Raw genomic sequence first — 21,673 nt, forward strand, 5'->3', positions numbered from 1 at the left:
TTACATACTGGATTCTCCATTGAATCTCTGAAATTGAGACAGAGATGGTTTCAGTGTCAACAGAATCTAAATGTTCCGTTTTCACACATGGCAAACATTTACCTGTTGAAATATATTACAATCCGTGCACTCGTTATAATTTTTCCTTCACTGTCACAAGAAGGTTACTTATTGCCCTTCACTGTCACATGAAGTTTGCTAGTTGTCTTTCACTGACACCTGAAGGTTACTCGTTTGTCCTTCACTGTCACACGGTTAATCGTTGTCTTGTCACATGAAGGTTACTCTTTGGTGTAAACTGTTACAAGAAGGTTACTCGTTGTTCTTCACTGTCACATTAAGGTCACTTGTTGTCCTTCACTGTCACAAGAAGGTAACTCGCTCTCCTTCACTGTCATATGAAGGTTACTCGTTGTCCTTCACTGTCACATGAAGGTTACTCGTTGTCATTCACTGTCACATGAAGGTCACTCTTTGTCCTTCATCATCACAAGAAGGTAAGTCGTTGTCCTTCAACGTCACAATAAGGTTACTCGTTTAACCTTCACTGTCACAAGAAGGTTACACGTTGTCCGTCACTGTCAAAAGACTGTTACTCGTTGTCTTTCACTGTCACATGAAGGCTACTTTTTGTTCTTTACTGTCAAAAGAAGGTTACTCGTTGTCCTCCAATGTCACATGAAGGTTACTCGTTGTCCTTCACTGCCATATGAAGGTTTCTCGTTTGTCCTTCAGTATCAGATGAAGGTTAATTTAAGAAGGGCACTCTTTGTCCTTCACAGTCAAAAAAGGTTATTGGTTGTTCGTCGCTGTAACATTAGGGTTAGTCTTTGGCCTTCACTGTCAAAAAAGGCTACTCGTTGTCCTTCACTGCCACATTAAGGTTACTCTTTGTCCTTCATCATCACAAGAAGGTAAGTCGTTGTCCTTCAACGTCACAATAAGGTTACTCGTTTGCCCTTCACTGTCACAAGAAGGTTACACGTTGTCCGTCACTGTCAAAGAATGTTACTCGTTGTCCTTCACTGTCACATGAAGGCTACTCTTTGTTCTTTACTGTCAAAAGAAGGTTACTCGTTGTCCTCCAATGTCACATGAAGGTTACTCGTTGTCCTTCACTGCCATATGAAGGTTTCTCGTTTGTCCTTCAGTATCAGATGAAGGTTAATTTAAGAAGGGTACTCTTTGTCCTTCACAGTCAAAAAAGGTTATTGGTTGTTCGTCGCTGTAACATTAGGGTTAGTCTTTGGCCTTCACTGTCAAAAAAGGTTACTCTTTGTCCTTCAAAGTCACGAGAAGGTTACTCTTTGTCATTCAAAGTCACGAGAAGGTTACTCTTTGTCCTTCACAGTCACAAGAAGGTTAATCTTTGTCCTTCAGTGTCGCACAGAGAAAGCTACCCTTGTGCGTCAGGGGAAAGATTACCCGTTCTTCAGTGTAAAAAGTAGAAGGTACGCTTTGTTCTTCATTTTATATGGTATGAACCGACCCCCGGATATCACAACGTGCATATAACTACGTTTCGTTCCTCTTTTTATGTCAAGGTTTAATATTGTTATATCTAAATCTAAGACTTGTCCATGTTACATGAAGATGTTTGAGAGCGATAAAATACACTCTAACAATCACGGGAACACGAGTCTCCACAACACAGAGATACACTCCACTAAATCCTACCAATATATATAGGAAGGACCAGGTTCCGGCTTCAAGAGCAGCGTGTAATGAGAGGAAGTGGGAAAACATACAGGAATTGACAGTCATCCAGGTTATAAGGGGCAGAGGCCACTTTCACAAAGATGTCGTACTTGTACGATATCGCACATATAGGACAATGGTACGTTAACAGTGACGTACAAAATATCGTACGAGAAATGTACGATATATAAATGTCGTACGCCACTTTGTGGAAGTGGCCCAAGTTATGAGAGGCATACAAACTTACTGAATCATAACACCATTACTACACAAGTAAACATTTTCACATTTCTGTTGTTTGAAATTAAATGGCTTTAATCTTTATTTCATCCATTTTTTATTTAGGTAAACTAGATCAGCCATATACTAGGGTACTAGATCCATACTAGATTAAGTAATACTGGTAAGAAAACACCACACTCTACCCCCTTAATAACATGAACAGAGCACGAAAGGTCAAAGTTCGAAAAAGACACTCATTTAATAGTTTATTCAAACAAGCAGGCGCGTGTAGGCGTAGGTCTACTCCGCGAACTGCACACGGTCTATACCGTATGGATTCCAAAAGGCAACTCGTTATTTGGCCTCCAACTATAATGCTGACCGACGTCGTATAGGTGAAATATTTTTGAATACGGCGTAAAACATCCATCAAATAAATAAATAAATGAATTTAAAGCGATCAAGGAGAATGAGGATATGCTTACCGACACAGGCACCGCGATCAATGGCTTCCCACAACAACAGCCACGTGGTACATCCTCACCCATCATCACCTGGTCTTTGTCTTTCTTGTGACGCCTACAACAACAACAACAAGTTCCATTAGTTCACAATGGTCAATTTTATGTGTGTTTGAATATTTTAATGTATTTATACGCATTTATTTCCTTATTTATTTAACTATAGATAGTTATGGCCTTACTATGTGATTGATTATCGCAAATACTTTGCCACATTACAGGCTACTTGTAATATGTGTAAAGAAATCTGAACTATGAGGTAGCATTGAACCGTCATGGCGACAGGGGATGTACGAACCCATTTGGGTGAGTAATGCTTTCACTTCCTTTAATCTTATGGTTTGGTTAAGTTTATTTGTGCAACAGTTCTGCGCTGATTTGTGTAGCAGTTTACGTCTACGTAACAGTATTTAGCTGATGTGTGTAACAGTACTCCGCTGGTTTAAGTACATAAAACAACACTTAAGTGATTTGTGTAACAGTACTACGCTAATTTACGTTAAGTTTATTTGTGCAACAGTTCTGCGCTGATTTGTGTAGCAGTACTGCGCCAATTTACCTCTACGTAACCGTACTTAACTGATTTGCGTAACAGTATTCCGCAGGTTTACGTTCATGAAAAAGTACTTGAATAACAGTACTCCACTGATATGAGTAACAGTACTGAGTTGATTTGTGTAACATTGTTCAGATAAATAGAGAAACAGTACTCACGTTTTCCACCAGATGATGTGTACTACAACCAGTATTATAATGAGGAGAGCGATGGCACAGATGACAGATATCGCAATGACTCCTACAAATACAACAACAGTTGCATTATCCGACGACAGAATAATTTAACCATACGCTTCGATTCCATTAATCAAAATAAATCCGCAAATATGGAAAAATGAGAAAATATGGGAACAAGACAGTCACGCTCCTAAAACTCGGATCAAAGTTGGGCTTTGTCACAGGAGTACACCGAGGAGGGCATTTCTTTCTTTCTTTCTTTATCTGAAATTCATTTATGCGATAAATGTGAGGCATTTATTAAAAGACAAAAATGTTTACCTTTGTCGTCCAGGTATGGGTCATCGACAAACGTTACCAGCAGATTGACAACCCTGTGGAACATAAAAAAAGCAGGTTTCTACGTTAGTGTGAATGCCGTATAGTAAATCAACTTACATGACTTAACACAAATAAATCGATTGCAGTTATTAGCAATTTTTGGCAAAATTCACATAATGCAATGAGTGCCATAAATCAATGATTTTTTTTACAAGAAAATTGCTTTACTCAGTTTCGCTGTGAATATAAAGCAAATATAGCTGTTGTTATCTCTGCAGGAGTATGAACGGAACAGAGCAGATATAGCCGTGATAACCTCTACAGAAGTAGGGACAGAATACAGCAGATATAGCTGTGGTTATCTGTACGGAAGTGTGGGCAGAATACAGCAGATATAGCTGTAGTTATCTACACAGAAGTGTGAGCAGAATACAGCAGATATAGCTATGGTTATCTCTAAAGAAGTATGGACAGAATACAGCAGATATAGCTATGGTTATCTCCACAGAAGTATGGACAGAATGCAGCAGATATAACTGTGGTTACCTCTACAGACGTATGGACAGAATGCAGCAGATATAGCTATGGTTACCTCTACAGGTACATTGCTGTGCAAACGATATTTTTCAACTGGAAACTGTGGACCCTTATAGTTTTCCGCATTCACCTAAAGATTGGCCTTTATCAAGGGACACATTTTACTTAATTCTGATTGATTCCCCCGCCTTACGGTGCCCCTTAAGAGTTCTGTTGGTAAAGCCTGAATAATTTCTTGTCACAAAGATGAAAGTCATGGCCTTAAAAATATCAATTTAAGGCCTTTACCTGCTTCCGATTAATTTATTTGATTGGATTACGCCGTACTCAAGAATGTTTCACTTCTACGACGGCAGCCAGCATTATGGTGGAAGGAAACCGGACAGACCTTCCCACGTACGGCCGGAATGGAAGTCAGCATGAGCTGGACTTGAACTCACAGCGACCGCATTGGTGAGAAGGTCCTGGGTCATTACGCTGCGCTAGCGCGCTAACCAAATGAGCCAAGGAGGCCCCCACCTGCTTTTAAAAGCACTTCTTTAGGCGAAAGTTTAGCTGAAATACATAATTCCTACTTGTGAAGTCTATATGTCATGTAATCCTACTTCTGAAGTATATCTTCCATCATTCGATAGTGAAACTTTTTCGCCTGTAATCCTCACAAAAACGTTTTCGCATGTAATCCTACTTGTGAAGTCTATCTGTCATCTTTCGTTAGTGTAAGTTTTATGCATGCAATCCTACTTGTGAGTCTATCTGTCATCTTTCGTTAGTGTAAGTTTTTCGCATGTAATCCTACTTGTGAAGTCTATCTGTCATCATTCGTAAGGGTAAGTTTTTCGCATGTAATCCTACTTGTGAGTCTATCTGTCATCTTTCGTTAGTGTAAGTTTTTCGCATGTAATCCTACTTGTGAAGTCTATCTGTCATCATTCGTAAGGGTAAGTTTTTCGCATGTAATCCTACTCGTGAAGTCTATCTTACATGCTTTCCTTGGAGCCCTCCATGTTGACAGCACGGATCTTGAAGTTGTACGTCTCCTTCTCTGGCGGTGGCATGTTCGACAGGATGACCTCGCCCCCCTCTGTGACAGCGAACACGGATAGAGTCTAGGGGAGAAAAATTTAAATAAATGTCATCTACAGGTATGTTTTTACCAAATTACTGTAAGCTTCTCCGTATACACATGCGAAGCATTAAATCACACGTTAGACATTCAACGGCGTCAGCTTACTTCATCGTCTTTATTTGTTTGTTTTAACTATGGGCTTGGAACCTGAACTGTGTTTATTGATCGACTGGCATGAAATTCGTCATCCTTCGCCTTGGTGGGATGAACTCATGCACAGTCGGAAAAAATTATCACACCGAGAAGCAGGAAATGAAAAATGCAAATATATAACACTAACGAATGTGACTCACATGATTATCTGCATCAATTGAGTAGTTGGCGCCCAATTTCCCTGTAAATTTCTCTGTTACAAACACAGTGTCGGATATCTTAACCCGATCGCGATTTACGAAAATCTTTTCGGTGAAGACAACTGTAACAGAATACGACAACACATGCAGTAAATAATGGAATCTTTGCCTGTTAATACAAAAAAAAACACGAAACGTGATGTAGTACTGGAATTGAAATTACATGTTAGCTTGCTAAAGTTAATACCTTTATGGTGATTAGCACTTTCCCCTCTACATTTAACCTGACTACAGTGATGATTAACATGTTCCCCTCTACACTTAACCTGACTACAGAGATGATTAGCATGTTCCCTACACTTAACCCAGTGGTGATTAGCATGTTCCCTTCTTCACTTAACCTGAATACAGTGATGATTAGCATGTTCCCCTCTACACTTAACCTGACTACAGTGATGATTAGCATGTTCACCTCGACTATTAACCTGACTATAGTGATGATTAACATGTTCCTTCTACACTTAACCTGACTACCGTGATGATTAGCACGTTCACCTCGACTATTAACCTGACTTTAGTGATAATTAGCATGTTCCCCTCTACACTCAACCTGACTAAAGTGAAGATTAACATGTTCCCCTCTACACTTAACCTGACTACAGTGATGATTAGCATGTTCCCCTCTACACTTAACCTGACTACTGTGATGATTAGCATGTTAACTACACTTAACCTGGATACTGTAATGATTAGCATGTTCCCCTCTACTTTCAACATGACTACAGTGATGGTTAGCATGTTCCCCTCTACACTTAACCTGACCACTGTAAGTATTAGCTCAGTTTCCTTCAGACTTAACCTGACCACTGTGATTATTAGCTCAGTTTCCTTCAGACTTAACCTGACCACTGTGAAAATTAGCTCAGTTTCCTTCAGACTTAACCTGACTACTGTGAGTATTAGCTCAGTTTCCTTCAGACTTAACCTGACCACTGTGATTATTAGCTTAGTTTCCTTCACACTTAACCTGACCACTGTGAGTATTAGCTCAGTTTACTTCACACTTGACCTGACCACTGTGATTATTAACTCAGTTTCCTTCAGACTTAACCTGACCACTGTGAAAATTAGCTCAGTTTCCTTCAGACTTAACCTAGCCACTGTGAGTATTAGCTCAGTTTCCTTCACACTTAACCTGACCACTGTGAAAATTAGCTCAGTTTCCTTCAGACTTAACCTGGCCACTGTGGGTATTAGCTCAGTTTCCTTCACACTTAACCTGACCACTGTGAGTATTAGCTCAGTTTCCTTCACACTTCATGGTCTGATTTACATTTTGCTTGACCACTGTAATACAAGTGAAATATTTCTTTTCATTGAGCAAAACGCTCAAAAAAAAACTGAACACTAAATACACAGATGAGCATTAATAAGGAACACTGTTAGAATCTGTGATTTGCTCGGTCCATCAGCTCGGAATCCAGCTTCCCTATCTTGGTAATCTTGTTATCGTTGCACCAACGAAATACTAAATATAATACGATGCATATATAAATGAAAACTGCAGTGAGAGATTTGACCAATGGTACAGGTGACAGTCTTACCTTCATCGACTCTAGGTTCACTTGTAGAATTGCCAAGTGCCAGTAGATACACGGTAACCTGAAGCTGACTGGTTAGATCCGGTTTGTCCCGGTTAAAGGCGGTCACTGTGATCTGCAAATTGACACAAGATATTCATAATCTCCACAGTTTTCATTTCAAGCAATCAGGACTAGAAGTCTTTTATTTAATCTCAAAAATCTGGACCAAAATTCACACTGACAGCAGCTGTAAACTTATCTTTAAAATACTTAAATGGGCTTCATTTCTTTTTGTCACCACAGGATCGATGAATGAAATACAGCCGGGTTGGCTTGAAGCCAGAATCATTAATTCCTCCGTCTCCATTACCCACACTATATGTTTGTATTTCACACTTTTTACAAGGTCATTTATTTGATTTATTTTTTACGACGTACTCAAGAATATTATACGACGGGGGAAACCCACGACCATCCGCAGGCTGTTTGCAGACCTTCCCACGTACGACCGGAGAGGAAGCCAGCATGAGCTGGACTTGAACTCACAGCGACCGCATTGATGAGAGACTCCTGGGTCAAGCTGGGCTAGCGCGCTAACTAACTGAGCCACGGAGGCACCTACAAGGTCATAGATATCCATGCCTAATTCACTTTACTACCGTACAGGCCAAACTGCCAAAGGTGTACGAAAGCGTTGTGTGATCCGAGCAAGTGTCTTGTATGATATATCATGCATTACCACTGTCCACTTGTAATCCTGGTTCCTCACACAGTTCGAACAGCCGAGTCGGGTGGTCAGTGTGGCAGTGTTTGAGTCCAGATTAAAGTAGTGACTGGCCCCTTCGGACAGCCGGTAGCCGATCTGAGGGTTGAGGTCAGCGTCACGAGCCTGAGGCAGATTGTGAACAATCCCCGCAGTAAAGTTCTGCAAATAAGCATACACAACATATAATTACATTAATTAAATTGCAATTAATACTCCCTGAATCGTTTTTATTTACCTACTTCTGCTTCAGCCATGGTTTCCCTGGGTGTATAAGTTGCTACCACCATGACCATTGGAATAAAACCCTAATTTTCACGGTAGGTAAGCTGACAAGAGGCTATCTTTCACCAGTTTCATGTGACAATTTGTCAACTATCATATTACCGTTGCTATTCTGGTTTTCTTTTCAATGCTGAAGTCTGCTATAATGACGATTTTTTAGTTCAACGGTGATTGCTTGGCGAAATGTCCACATAACAGACTGTCAACCGGGAAAAAGTTTTGTGTAAGCATCACAGCAATTTCATTAAATTCTAAAAACAATTACTTATACAAAGTATAAACTAATGTTGCTTAAAGGAGAAGAAAATTTAAATATCAATCAAATACAACTGAAAAGATTATGCATTTCCTCGCTGGTGCATGCCACAAAAAATTCTATTGTGTACCTCAAGTTGATGAAACATAAATAAAGTCATCGCCAAAATCCGCTGTGGGCGACTCCATTTTGCCTAAGAACTAGTCCTGAAGTCTTCTGTGTTAGGAGGAGAACTGTCGTCGGAAATCGTCGAAGTGCAGTTCGTACATTTCCGGTAGAACTCTTCTTCTCAGAAGGTAGCGAACAGTACAATTCGTTGTCAGTTCGGGAAACCGGAATGCTGGACGTCGCTTCCGAGTTTACATGAACCAGCCGGCAGGTTTAACGACTCTCATTGGCTGAGAGGCAACACACCCCCAGCATAAATTACAGGGTGTTAAAGATGGAGGACGCGATAGACTGAGCTTTGCCGTTTTCAGGCTTTACGTGTATGAAAAATCAAAAAATCGCAAAATTATGCAGCAGTCACCACCAGATAGAAAAAATGTGCTCTTTTCAGCCTATACTTTCATGTTTTTAAATTTTCTTCTCCTTTAACAGATAAGATAAATAGTCAGTGGTCCTGAAAATGCACACATGTCTGGACAACTGTGTCTTAATTCGATGTGGCATGAAGACTACTTTACCTGCATCATTCGTATTTCCGCCACGTTGGGATCGAAATGCGGAGCGTTGTCGTTGATGTCGTTGACCCGAATGAGCACTGTGGCAGAGGATGATCTCCTTGGAGGCGGATTGCCGCTATCTACCGCAACGACAATCAGCTTAATAGTGTCATTGCTCAGGCGCTCCCGATCAATGCTTCGTACCAGTGTAATCGCCCCTGACTCCGAATTTATTTCGAAATGATCTGTTGATCAAAACATGTGATTTATTAATAATTTAACACACGTACACCAACATGTATAGTTTCGGTAAACTAGTTTGAGTTTTTATCAAAATTGTGGTAGCATGCCTAAATCCGTACCTAAATCCTGCAACTTGCTTTCCACTAATTTGACATTATTTGACAACTACGATCCCTTCAGTTAGCCAGGTAGCTGATACAGCCCTCGTCCTGAAGCCGCATCCAACCTAGAGCTGGATTCGAGGGGGCCTCCGTGGCTCAGTTGGTTAGCGCGCTAGCGCAGCGTAATGACCCAGGAGTCTCTCACCAATGCGGTCGCTGTGAGTTCAAGTCCCAGCTCATGCTGGCTTCCTCTCCAGTCGTACGTGGGAAGGTCTGCAAGCAATCGGGACCATATACTTGGAAATAATGCGCATTTCCAGGAGTTGCGCCCTTTCTTACTTAACTTTTTTATTGATTGTTTATTATACTCAAGAAATTTTCACTTGGATAGTATGGTGAACTTTATGGATGCAGGAAACTGGAGCAAAGGGCTACATGAGTGTCGTTGGTCGGTACTGAAGGCTGACACTAAAAAAATATGCTGTTCATTTAAACAGTATGTTATCTGAATGATGTTAGAATCTATTCATTTATAACATAATAGTGTGGTATATTTAACATAATGTCCTGTTAGTTTAATGCAATGTCTATGTTAAATTAATAGAATATGTGTACTATATAGTTTGCTGCAACAACAGCATACATTCTATCATCACTCAGGGTTTCTTTGGACTTTTCCCCCTTTTTTAGAGTAACCACTCGTCAGCATTTGGTATCACACCGTCATTTACCTGAATAGTTAGAGGCCTGCAAGAAATAGTTGACAGGCTCTCTGGGGAGGTCCTCGTCTTCAGCCTGTACGGTGAGGACCGGAACAGTAGGGCTGATCGTCTCCTCATCCACGCTAGCCTCGTACTGGTCTCTGGTGAACCGGGGTGTGTGCTCGTTCATTGCTAACACGTTTACCTGGACGTAAAAAAAGTTTACTTATTCACTTATCTTATTTGTTTGTTACTTAACGGATTTTTCCCATGTACAATATCGGTCAGCCTTATAAGTGAAGGAAACCCGAGTGCCGAACTTTTGGCACATTAGTGACGAACTTTGCCATGTGTGACGTACATATATGCACAAGTGGTCTAAACGAAACTTAGACTGCGTACACGACCACACGAGCGCCGTCGACCGCAAATGCCCCTACGATTAATGAGAGCAGAGGTAACTACAAATTCCCTGACTAAGGCTGGAATTAAACCTTTATCTTGTGTGTCCTGGCGATTGAAAGATCAGCGACTTTAACCACTCGGCCATGACCAAGCTCCTCGTGGAGAAGAACAGTGATACGAATTCACACATAAAAGCATATCTAGAGGCAGAGCCGATCGCTTTCAGTTTCGGTGCTTATCAACATGGTCAATTCAACAACCATTTAAGAGGGGTAAACCATATATAATCTTGGCATACACATCCATATAAAATCTCGATCATTGCAACATGGCAGCGAACATCATACGCCACTTTCTTATATAAATTTTAAAAAGGCCACCTCGTTCATTATACAGGGATTTAGATAGGCCAATGGTAGCATTTTCAAAGAACCGAAAAGCATCCACTGTTAATTCTTAACATTGTAGTTTTCAATCAGTCCTTAATAATAAGGCGACAAATGACCTTGCCCAATTCAGATTTAGCTAGCTTTATTCGCTGCAGCCTTAAGTCAGGAAGTTTGTCGGGTAATTTGCAAAGGGCGGTGGTTGTATTCCTGCTCGGCACTGTTGCCTCCATGCGTGATAAAACCTTACCATGCGTGAACAATTCTGGAGTTCACAGTAAAACCAAAATCAAACAAATAAATACGAAAACTTCAACGCTTTACCGCTCATGTGTGGAACGATTCCACTCCACTTGTCCGGGCTACACGGATTTTTACCAATTTTTCATCAGAAACGATAAGGTGTTGAAAAATGAAATGAAGATCAAACTCTTACCAGCAGTTGAGTTGTACTGGTTTTCTCGGAATCGCTAGCCCTGACGCGTAATGACACAATGCTTCCTCCTCTTGTAGCTATTATATCTGCTCTGTCGATTGTTTTGGCAACGGTGATGTTCCCTGTGTTGGTGTCAATTCTAAAGTAAGGGTTCGGTGTCTCCAGGTCATAAGTGATCAGAGTGCCGGGATCGGCATCCCTCGCCGTTACCTTGACGACAAACTTCCCAACAGGGTCCCTATCATACACCGTTGCTTTGTAGCTGTCATCAAAGACAGGATCATTGTCATTAACATTTGTTACGTCGATGCAAACGACAGTCGATGCTGATCTCGCGGGAGTTCCTCGGTCTCGTGCGACCACCTGTATACAGATTCTAGTTCCGGATGAACTCTCGTAATCAGGGGGAGTGATGACGTAAATTTGTCCGTCTCCGTCGATTCCGAAATGAGTTGAGTTTGTGATGGTGTAATCGACTTTACCGCTATCTCCCCAATCAGGGTCCGACGCGGATACTGTGAAGACCACTGTACCACTCTCAGAGTTCTCAGTCACGTTAGTGAAGTACTCAGGCTTGGAAAACGTGGGTCGAATTTATTGGGAACCTTGGCATCAGCGCAAGATGGTAACGCTGAAATACAGACAAGGCGTCAAATGTGCCATATAATTCAATAATAAACATAACTGATTTAATTTCGTATTATTTGATATTCTGAGATATTTAATTCTGACGTATTTAACATTCTTAGTAATGTTTAGAGGGTACACGTCTTTGTATTTTACCCTGAGAAATAATATGTACCATAGCCTAAACACTAGAAAGTGCCTCACGCATTACGCTAGCTTTTTAAATGATAACAATAACGATAGTTCGATAGAACGACAGCTCTGAGCAGTTAGATTAAGAAGGTACAAGAAAACGACTTTCCACGGTATGGTCTACAGAACGCCAACATGGTGCCAAGGGTCAACCAGCTGTGAACTCGACGCCAGAATACGGTCACAAAAGTCCGAATTCAGAGGGTATATATGATCTCCGTCATAAACTTACTTGGGCTGTCGATCTTATCTGTCGTCGCCGTGGTCAGCATAGTTACCCTAATCTGAAGACTTGCCCGGACGTTCGGTTTGTCCGGGTTGTTTGCCCACACTGTCACCTGAAAATATTCAGATTCAAAAATACAAATTTATTTCTGAAATTTGTATAGGCTATAAAATACAAATATTTGTGGTTTTGCCACGTGACTTTATGCTTGCAGTTTGATATCCAGCATACCCTTAAGAAATTCCTGCTATTGAATAAGGCCGAAGTGTTCTAAAAATGCAATTCAGTTTTACATCCAGCCTTTGCCATTTACAATGTCATCTTGACTTTCTTAAGCACCAAGGTCTCTGGCTTACACTTGTCTGTTTAAAATGTCCACGAAACACAGGAATGTACACCATAATGAAAGGGAATGTACAACACAGTGGTAGGAAATGTACACCACAATGTAAGGCAATGTACACCACAACGTAAGGAAAAGTACATCACAATGTAAGGGAATGTACGCCATTATGGTAGGAAATGTACACCACAATGTTAGGGAATATACACCATTATGGTAGGAAATGTACACCGTAATGTAAGGAAAAGTACACCATAATGGTAGGAAATGTACACCTCAGTGTAAAGAAATGTACACCACAATGTAAAAAAAATGTACACCACAACGGAAAAAATGTGAACCACAATGTAAGGAAATGTACACCGCAATGGAAAAAAAACTGTGCATCACGGTAAGTAATCACGTGAGTAAATAACAACGTAAGTTACCTCTCCATAATAGCAGTCTTGTATTTTGACACAGCTCTGTCCACAGTCTTCGCGTACCCTTAGCTGGCCAGTGTTTGGGTCCACCTCAAACCAAGGGTCGGCGGGATCTAGAGTGTAGACGATAGTGCTGTCTGCGTCGGGGTCATTGGCAGTGGGAATGTTGTATGTGTCACCTCTGCTGAAATTCTGTGGGGAGAAGTAAGATAACTCAATAACCAATATATGATTAGCATGACGCCTAAACTGAAATGCCACGAAATAAAGGGAAAAAAGCAAAAAAGTTAGGTATCACGATCATTGATGAGAGTTTCATTTATGGTCGACTAGGAAAACACAAAGTGAATACGTAATTTGGGTAGATTTTGCTGCACCGCCATAAGCATTTGCGCACCTTGGATGGTACATGTAGCACCGAAAGTTGATCAACGCTATATATAATAGCGATAAGACAATGTAAGACATCGTATAACATGCAAAGTATACGCTACCTGGTACAGCTGTAGGTCGTAAATAGAAGGGTCGAAAATGGGAGCGTTGTCATTGACATCAGTGACAGTAATCCTAACAGTGGCGGTTGCTGAGCGGTAGGGAGGGGGGACGGCCACTGTCCTTAGCCTCGACCACAATGTCCACTATTCCGTCACCGCCCAAACTCTCCCGATCTATCGCGCGGTGCAGACGAATAACTCCAGTTGAGGAATCAATAGAGACAAGACCTGAAAGAAAGGAACAGTGTTAGGAGCCTTCCATGAGAAAGGTGCAAAAACACCTCAAAACTGAAAAATTCCTCTAAGATCGATGAATCTCGATGTGACCTCCCCAAAGTGGTAGAGAAAATCGATCGGCGGCTCAGAACGAGATAGACAGTTTTCGGTGTTAAGTTTGTCTTAGTGATACGTTTCAGGCTGTCTTAGTTCAGACGTTGTAGTTACACGGTAGTTACACCCTTTCAGCCTTTCTTGCCTTGCTGTGAACCGCAAACGCCTTTGTTTTCTTGTCGAGGTCGTGTGTTCTAATATTACTAATTATATATATTACAGTGTGTACTGAGCGATTGGTTCTCGTCAAACTCACTTGTAACGTTCACAATACGGTAGGTTACGATCTCATTTATGCTGTCCCTGTCAGTGGCCGTCACGGTTATCAGCGGATCCACCACAGTTTCCTCTATCACAGTCACTGGGAACACTTCCTGGCCAAACTCTGGAGCAAAATCATTTTTCTTCACAACTGTCACCTGTTCAAACAGACAACGAAAGGCATGTGAATTTTCCTCAACAGATTTATCGTTGGAAATCATGTAATCTATAGGCAACAATACAGCGGAGGCTTGAAAAAAAAAACATGAAAAAATATACAAACATGTCCTTCTTCATCTTGTAACAACTGCACGTATAAACGAGAAGCGAATTCAGCAAATACTGTAAAAGGACACCAGATAAACGGACCTTCCAGAACATGTCTAAGTTTCTCGTAGTGAGTTGACATATTTATCTGTAATATCAGACGTACCTGAGCACATAAAAAACTGGAAAACTCACCCGAAGTTGGGCCGTAGAGTCCAGCACTCCATCAGTAGCTCGTACAGTCAAGGTTACAAAGTCTGCTCCAGTGTTTTGTAACATGGCATCCCTATTGATTGTTTTCTTAACAGTTATATTCCCGCTGATAGCGTCGATCTGAAAATACTCACTGGTACCTGGGACCAGAGTATGCCTTACTGTCGCCCCAGAATCCCTATCTGTTGCCAAAATTTGTATCACAAAAGTTCCGGGAGCATCACGATCATACACGAAAGTGCTGAACGTGGGACGAGTGAAAGTTGGCGTATGCTCGTTCTTATTCCGCACGTCGACACAGACGACGGTGGAGGCGGATCGGGCCGGCGTTCCTCCATCTGTGGCCACCACTTGCATACAGGTGCGCCGATCCTCAGGCTTCTCGTAATCCAGGTCTCCTGTCGTGTAGATTTGGCCGTCGTCATCGATGCCGAATCGGGTAGAGTTGGTGATAGTGTAGGTCACCTTACCACTGTTTCCCCAGTCCTCGTCCGTTGTGTTGACGGTAATGACGACAGTGTTCGGGGGAACTCCTTCATCCACGGTGCCCTCGTAGTTGTCTTTTGTAAACTTTGGATCGTGGTTGTTCGGCGAATTCGTGTCAGAACAAGATTTAATATCTAAAATTTGAAAGAAAAAGTCACCCAACTGGAAATGTTTGACCTCCATGCTCAATGGTCATAACAAAAGATAGGCAATGCTACATGTAGACTTATTTCATGTCACTGGAAGGACACTGAGACAAAGACAACGATATTTAAAACAATCACATCGGCTGTTTAAATTAGTTATTGTACTGATTTGATTTTAAGGGGTGACATCAACATTCATATCAGAAAGTAACATGATTTTTGTGATGTTTATATAAACACAGTCACAAAATACTGGTCAGTTGACAATCTGCTCGTCTAGATCAGTTAAACCAGGAAGCAGGATTTTCTGTTTGTCGTCTGATACAACACTGTCCCTAAACTAAGAGTGAACGTCTGCCTACCTGTGGCAGGGGTACGGGTGTTTGTCAGGGCCAGCAGCGTGAGCCGGACGGTAAGAGAGTCCCTCCTATCTTGAGCGTCAGGATTGTAAGCCCATACTGTAAACTAAAACAAAGACAACTGTTGACTGAAACGTTGTCCATAAACAGACAAAAAATGTTGACTGGAAATGTTGGCGATAAACAGGCAAAATCCACTGATAAATGCAAAAGAATGTCAAACAATTTGATGAATGTAGCATTATAATATTAGACTCTCTGACTAGTTGAAGATGCCGAACAATAGCTTTATGACAACAGCACTTAGAAATCTAATAATCATGATAGACCCAATGTCTCAATACCCCTCATAATTTCCCGCTCTCCTGTCACCCTTTTACATTTATATTCCATATACATAGATGTGACGTAACAATACAGGTAAAATTAGTTTACATCGAATATTTGAATTTCAGAACGGTGGTTTGGTTTGTGGGTGGGGTCAATCCATGATATCTTTGCATCTAATTTGTGATATTGCAATAATGGCATGTAATTATTGAACAACCCAATTTGTAGCCTTGCTCTTTTAGGCTTTGCTTTGTAATGCACTCACCGTCATGTAGTTACAGTCGGCTAACTTCTTACAGCTGGCGTCACAATCCGTCCTTGTTGTGACCACGCCAGAAGTAGGATCCAGGGTGAAGAACTGCTTGGCGTTGTCAGACAACTCATACACGATCGTGTCGGATACGTCTTTGTCCGTGGCTTTGGGCAAAACGAAACTTTGCCCTGATGTAAAATTCTGAAGACCAGTATGAAACAACGACGAGATAATGCATTTGATTTCAAAACAATGTGATAACAAGACAAGACATAAAATCCCATTGTTGAAAGTTGTTGAACTTTCAACCAGGTTGTCGAGTTGAAAAGTTATAAGTGTAGCAAACAAGACTACATTGAACATCCTCATGTAATCTAAATCCAATGGAAAATTCATCTGATTAAAGCATCGACCAACTTATAGAACTGCAAAGATAAGAATCCAGGAGCATTTGCATGTCTGTGCTATTTTCATATCGACTTTACATCTTTAGGGCGCATTGCTGAAGACAGATTCAAGTACTCGAACAATTCCGTACTGTGTATGCAAATTTGGCAATAATGACAGCAAAAAATCGGGTACTGGACCAATCAACATAAATGTGGTAAAAGACATTGGGGAGGCCACGAGAGCTGGAAAAACCTGCATGGTAAATGTCTAACATACCTGAAAAATGTCAAGGTCATGAGAGTCCTTGTCAAACTGGGGCACGTTGTCGTTGACATCGTTCACCTGGAGACGGAGTGTGGCTGTGGCCGTTCTCTGTGGGGGAGGGTTGCCGCTGTCCCGGGCCATGATCACAACCTCCACAAACCCCACAGGGAGCGCCTCCCGATCCAGAGCCTGGACTAGGCGGACCTCGCCGCTGGATGGGTCGACCGTGAAGATGTCTGAGGACGCCAGAGATGAAAATATGTCAGAAAAACAAAATGTGTAAAACCCAGTGAGGTAAGATACTTTTATCCTTAAAGCTTTTGACATGGTTATTGCATTGGTGTTTTAGGCAGTACTCAAGCCTAAAGACCATATTACTTACTGGGAATGGTTGAGTTGTAGATGGAATAGGTTATTTGTTGCTTGGGAACATCTCTATCATTGGCTGTTACTTGACCAACAACAACATTGGATATGCCCTCATCGACAGCTGCGTTATAGATTGTCTGGTTGAACTCCGGAGCGAAACGGTTTACTTCCAGAACTGTGACCTGCAAAACATGAAAGAATCATCATTACTACGTGGTACGGATGAAAAACGATCTTAGATGACGTGAATAGTAAGATTCTATGTTAATACAAAATCATGTCATCTGGAAGTATATAATATATGAAACACCACCTTAAAGACATATGAACAAATTACATATTAAATTCTTTGTACAGGTAAGACGCTTGGTGAAATTTTCACGAGAATGTACTTACCATCAGTTGTGTGATTTCCAGGAACTTGCCATCGTTCGCCCTCACTTGGACAGTGATCAGGGCTTTTGGGTAGGTAAGGAGAATCTCCGATCTAACGATGGTTTTGGAGACAGTGACGTTACCACTGGCTGGGTCAATCTGGAAATAGTCGTTGGGCAGGACAAAATCATAGGTTATTTGTGAATCCGCGTCCTTGTCTGTAGCCGAAATTGTGGTCACGAATGTACCCGGGAGAGCACCATCGTTTATGACAGCTGTGAATAAAGGTCTAACAAACTTTGGCCGGTGGTCATTGGAATTTATCAGATCAACACAGACGACGGTGGAGGCGGATCGGGCCGGCGTTCCTCCATCTGTGGCCACCACTTGCATACAGGTGCGCCGATCCTCAGGCTTCTCGTAATCCAGGTCTCCTGTCGTGTAGATTTGGCCGTCGTCATCGATGCCGAATCGGGTAGAGTTGGTGATAGTGTAGGTCACCTTACCACTGTCTCCCCAATCCTCGTCTGTTGTGTTTACGGTAATGACGACAGTGTTTGGGGGAACCCCTTCATTCACTGTGCCGTCGTAGTTGTCTTCTGTAAACTTTGGATCGTGGTTGTTCGGCGAATTCGTGTCAGAACAAGATTTAATATCTAAAATATGAAAGAAAAAGTCACCCAACTGGAAATGTTAGACCTCTATGCTCAATGGTCATAACAAAAGATAGGCAGTGCTACATGTAGACTTATTTCATGTCACTGGAAGGACACTGAGACAAAGACAACGATATTTAAAACAATCACATCGGCTGTTTAAATTAGTTATTGTACTGATTTGATTTTAAGGGGTGACATCAACATTCATATCAGAAAGTAACATGATTTATGTGATGTTTATATAAACACAGTCACAAAATACTGGTCAGTTGACAATCTGCTCGTCTAGATCAGTTAAACCAGGAAGTGGGATTTTCAAATAATTCTTCTTTGTCCCACGTTTGTCTGTCGTCTGATACATCACTATCCTTTAACTAAGAGCGAACGTCTATCTACCTGTGGCAGGGGTACGGGTGTTTGTCAGGGCCAGCAGCGTGAGCCGGACGGTAAGAGAGTCCCTCCTATCCTGAGCGTCAGGGTTGTAAGCCCATAGCGTAAACTGAAACAAAGACAACTGTTGACTGAAAACGTTGTCCATAAACAGACAGGAATCCACAGACAAACGCTATATATCAAAGAATATCAAACAATCTAATACGTGTAGCACTGTAATAATAGACTCGCAGACTAGTTGAAGATGCCGATAGTTGTCCATAAACGGGCAACAATCCACAGGCAAACGCTATATATCAAAGAATATCAAACAATCTAATACGTGTAGCATTGTAATAATAGACTCGCAGACTAGTTGAAGATGGCGATAGTTGTCAACAAACGGGCAACAATCCACAGACAAACGCTATATATCAAAGAATATCAAAACAATCTAATGCGTGCAGCATTGTAATAATAGACTCGCAGACTAGTTGAAGATGCCGATAGTTGTCAATAAACGGGCAACAATCCACAGGCAAACGCTATATATCAAAGAATATCAAACAATCTAATACGTGTACCACTGTAATAATAGACTCGCAGACTAGTTGAAGATGCCGATAGTTGTCAATAAACGGGCAACAATCCACAGACAAACGCTATATATCAAAGAATATCAAAACAATCTAATGCGTGCAGCCTTGTAATAATAGACTCTCAGACTAGTTGAAGATGCCGATAGTTGTCAATAAACGGGCAACAATCCACAGGCAAACGCTATATATCAAAGAATATCAAACAATCTAATACGTGTACCACTGTAATAATAGACTCGCAGACTAGTTGAAGATGCCGATAGTTGTCAATAAACGGGCAACAATCCACAGACAAACGCTATATATCAAAGAATATCAAAACAATCTAATGCGTGCAGCATTGTAATAATAGACTCGCAGACTAGTTGAAGATGCCGATAGTTGTCAATAAACGGGCAACAATCCACAGACAAACGTTATATATCAAACAATCTAATGCGTGTAACATTGTAATAATAGACTCTCAGACTAGTTGAAGATGCCGATAGTTGTCAATAAACGGGCAACAATCCACAGACAAACGCTATATATCAAAGAATATCAAACAGTCTGACGAATGTAGCATTGTAATAATAGACTCTCAGACTAGTTGAAGATGCCGAGTAATAGCTTTATGACAACAGCATTTTAAAATCTCATAGTCATTATAGACCCAATGTCTCAATACCTCTCATAACGTCCCGCTCTCCTGTCACCCTTTTACGTTTATAATCCATATACATACATGTGACGTAACAATACAGGTAAAATTAGTTTACATCGAATATTTGAATTTCAGAACGGTGGTTTGGTTTGTGGGTGGGGTCAATCCATGATATCTTTGCCTCTAATCTGTGATATTGTAATAATGGCATGTAATTATTGAACAACCCAATTTGTAGCCTTGCTCTTTTAGGCTTTGCTTTGTAATGCACTCACCGTCATGTAGTTACAGTCGGCTAACTTCTTACAGCTGGCGTCACAATCCGTCCTTGTTGTGACCACGCCAGAAGTAGGATCCAGGGTGAAGAACTGCTTGGCGTTGTCAGACAACTCGTACACGATCGTGTCGGATACGTCTTTGTCCGTAGCTTTGGGCAGAACGAAACTTTGCCCTGATGTAAAATTCTGAACACCAGCATAAAATAACGACATGATAATGCATTTGATTTCAAAAGAATGAGAGAACAAGACACGACATAAAATGCCCCTTGCTTAGTCTAGGAATGGGACCAGTTTATCACTGTAACACAGCTCGACTTGAAAAATTAAAGGTCTCGCAAACAAAAAAACAAGACTACGTTGAACATTTTTATGTAATCTAAAACCAATGGGAAATTTATCTGATTAAAGCATCGACCAACTGATATAAGTGTAAAGATAAGAATTTCTGAACGTATCCATGTCTATACAATTTTAATATCGGCTTTACATTCTGGGAGCGTCATGCTGAGGACATAAGGAGGGCAGATTCAAGTATTCGAAAAATTCCGTACTGTGTATGCAAAATGGGCAATAATGACAGCACAACCGGGTACTGCACCAGTCAACATAAATGTGGTAAAAGAAATTTGGGAGGCCACGAAAGCTGGAAAAACCTGCATGGTAAATGTCTAACATACCTGAAAAATGTCAAGGTCATGAGAGTCCTTGTCAAACTGGGGCACGTTGTCGTTGACATCGTTCACCTGAAGACGGAGTGTGGCTGTGGCCGTTCTCTGTGGGGGAGGGTTGCCGCTGTCCCGGGCCATGATCACAACCTCCACAAACCCCACAGGAAGCGCCTCCCGATCCAGAGCCTGGACTAGGCGGACCTCGCCGCTGGACGGGTCGATCGTGAAGATGTCTGAGAACGGAAGAGATGAAAATATGTCAGAAAAACAAAATCTGTAAAACCCAGTGAGGTAAAACAATTTTATCCCTAAAGTTTTTCACATATATTCTTTGGAGTTTCATATTCAAATAAACTTTATTTTAAATAGTTTAAATGTTTTACAGGCTGTTAAAACTTGGAAATGAGATTAACTAACGAGGTTTAGAATAGACTTGACATTTATTTATTGAATTCGTGTTAAACGCAGTCTCAAACCTAAAGATTGTATTACTTACTGGGAATGGTTGAGTTGTAGATGGAATAGGTTATTTGTTGCTTGGGAACATCTCTATCATTGGCTGTTACTTGACCAACAACAACATTGGATATGCCCTCATCGACAGCTGCGTTATAGATTGTCTGGTTGAACTCCGGAGCGAAACGGTTTACTTCCAGAACTGTGACCTGCAAAGCACGAAAGAATCATCATTACTACGTGGTACGGGTGAAAAACGATCTTAGATGATGTGAATAGTGACATTTTATATAAATACAAAACTGTGTGATATGGAAATATATTATATATGAAACACCACCTTAAAGACATTTTAAATTCTTTGTACA

At 41.1% G+C, this 21,673-nt stretch overlaps 2 protein-coding genes across 2 annotated transcripts in view; both read right to left on the reverse strand.

Moving 5' to 3' along the window:
• On the reverse strand, window positions 1–13,473 carry LOC135480913 (protocadherin Fat 4-like). The gene is made up of 14 exons (XM_064760842.1): window positions 13,468–13,473; window positions 13,097–13,282; window positions 12,332–12,437; window positions 11,281–11,795; window positions 10,084–10,258; window positions 9,030–9,253; window positions 7,779–7,964; window positions 7,061–7,172; window positions 5,457–5,578; window positions 5,019–5,143; window positions 3,498–3,550; window positions 3,156–3,237; window positions 2,406–2,499; window positions 1–27 (listed from the first exon to the last, which is right to left on the reverse strand). The coding sequence occupies exons 1-14, from the start codon at window positions 13,471–13,473 to the stop codon at window positions 1–3; spliced, it is 2,013 nt and encodes a 670-aa protein (XP_064616912.1).
• Window positions 11,283–21,673, reverse strand: part of LOC135480342 (protocadherin Fat 4-like) — a 20,851-nt gene continuing 10,460 nt past the window's right edge. Inside the window, exons 16-30 of the mRNA XM_064760169.1 lie at window positions 21,346–21,514; window positions 20,859–21,082; window positions 20,176–20,364; window positions 18,683–18,785; window positions 17,649–18,283; window positions 17,266–17,434; window positions 16,896–17,119; window positions 16,242–16,430; window positions 15,650–15,752; window positions 14,638–15,275; window positions 14,171–14,333; window positions 13,585–13,812; window positions 13,097–13,282; window positions 12,332–12,437; window positions 11,283–11,911 (exon numbers count right to left, since the gene is read on the reverse strand). Coding sequence (XP_064616239.1) covers window positions 13,658–13,812; window positions 14,171–14,333; window positions 14,638–15,275; window positions 15,650–15,752; window positions 16,242–16,430; window positions 16,896–17,119; window positions 17,266–17,434; window positions 17,649–18,283; window positions 18,683–18,785; window positions 20,176–20,364; window positions 20,859–21,082; window positions 21,346–21,514 — 2,961 coding nt within the window. The 3' untranslated portion in view covers window positions 11,283–11,911; window positions 12,332–12,437; window positions 13,097–13,282; window positions 13,585–13,657. The remainder of the gene's footprint in view (window positions 11,912–12,331; window positions 12,438–13,096; window positions 13,283–13,584; window positions 13,813–14,170; window positions 14,334–14,637; window positions 15,276–15,649; window positions 15,753–16,241; window positions 16,431–16,895; window positions 17,120–17,265; window positions 17,435–17,648; window positions 18,284–18,682; window positions 18,786–20,175; window positions 20,365–20,858; window positions 21,083–21,345; window positions 21,515–21,673) is intronic.

This window comes from Liolophura sinensis, chromosome 13, assembly GCF_032854445.1.
Source record: "Liolophura sinensis isolate JHLJ2023 chromosome 13, CUHK_Ljap_v2, whole genome shotgun sequence".
NCBI lineage: Eukaryota > Metazoa > Mollusca > Polyplacophora > Chitonida > Chitonidae > Liolophura > Liolophura sinensis.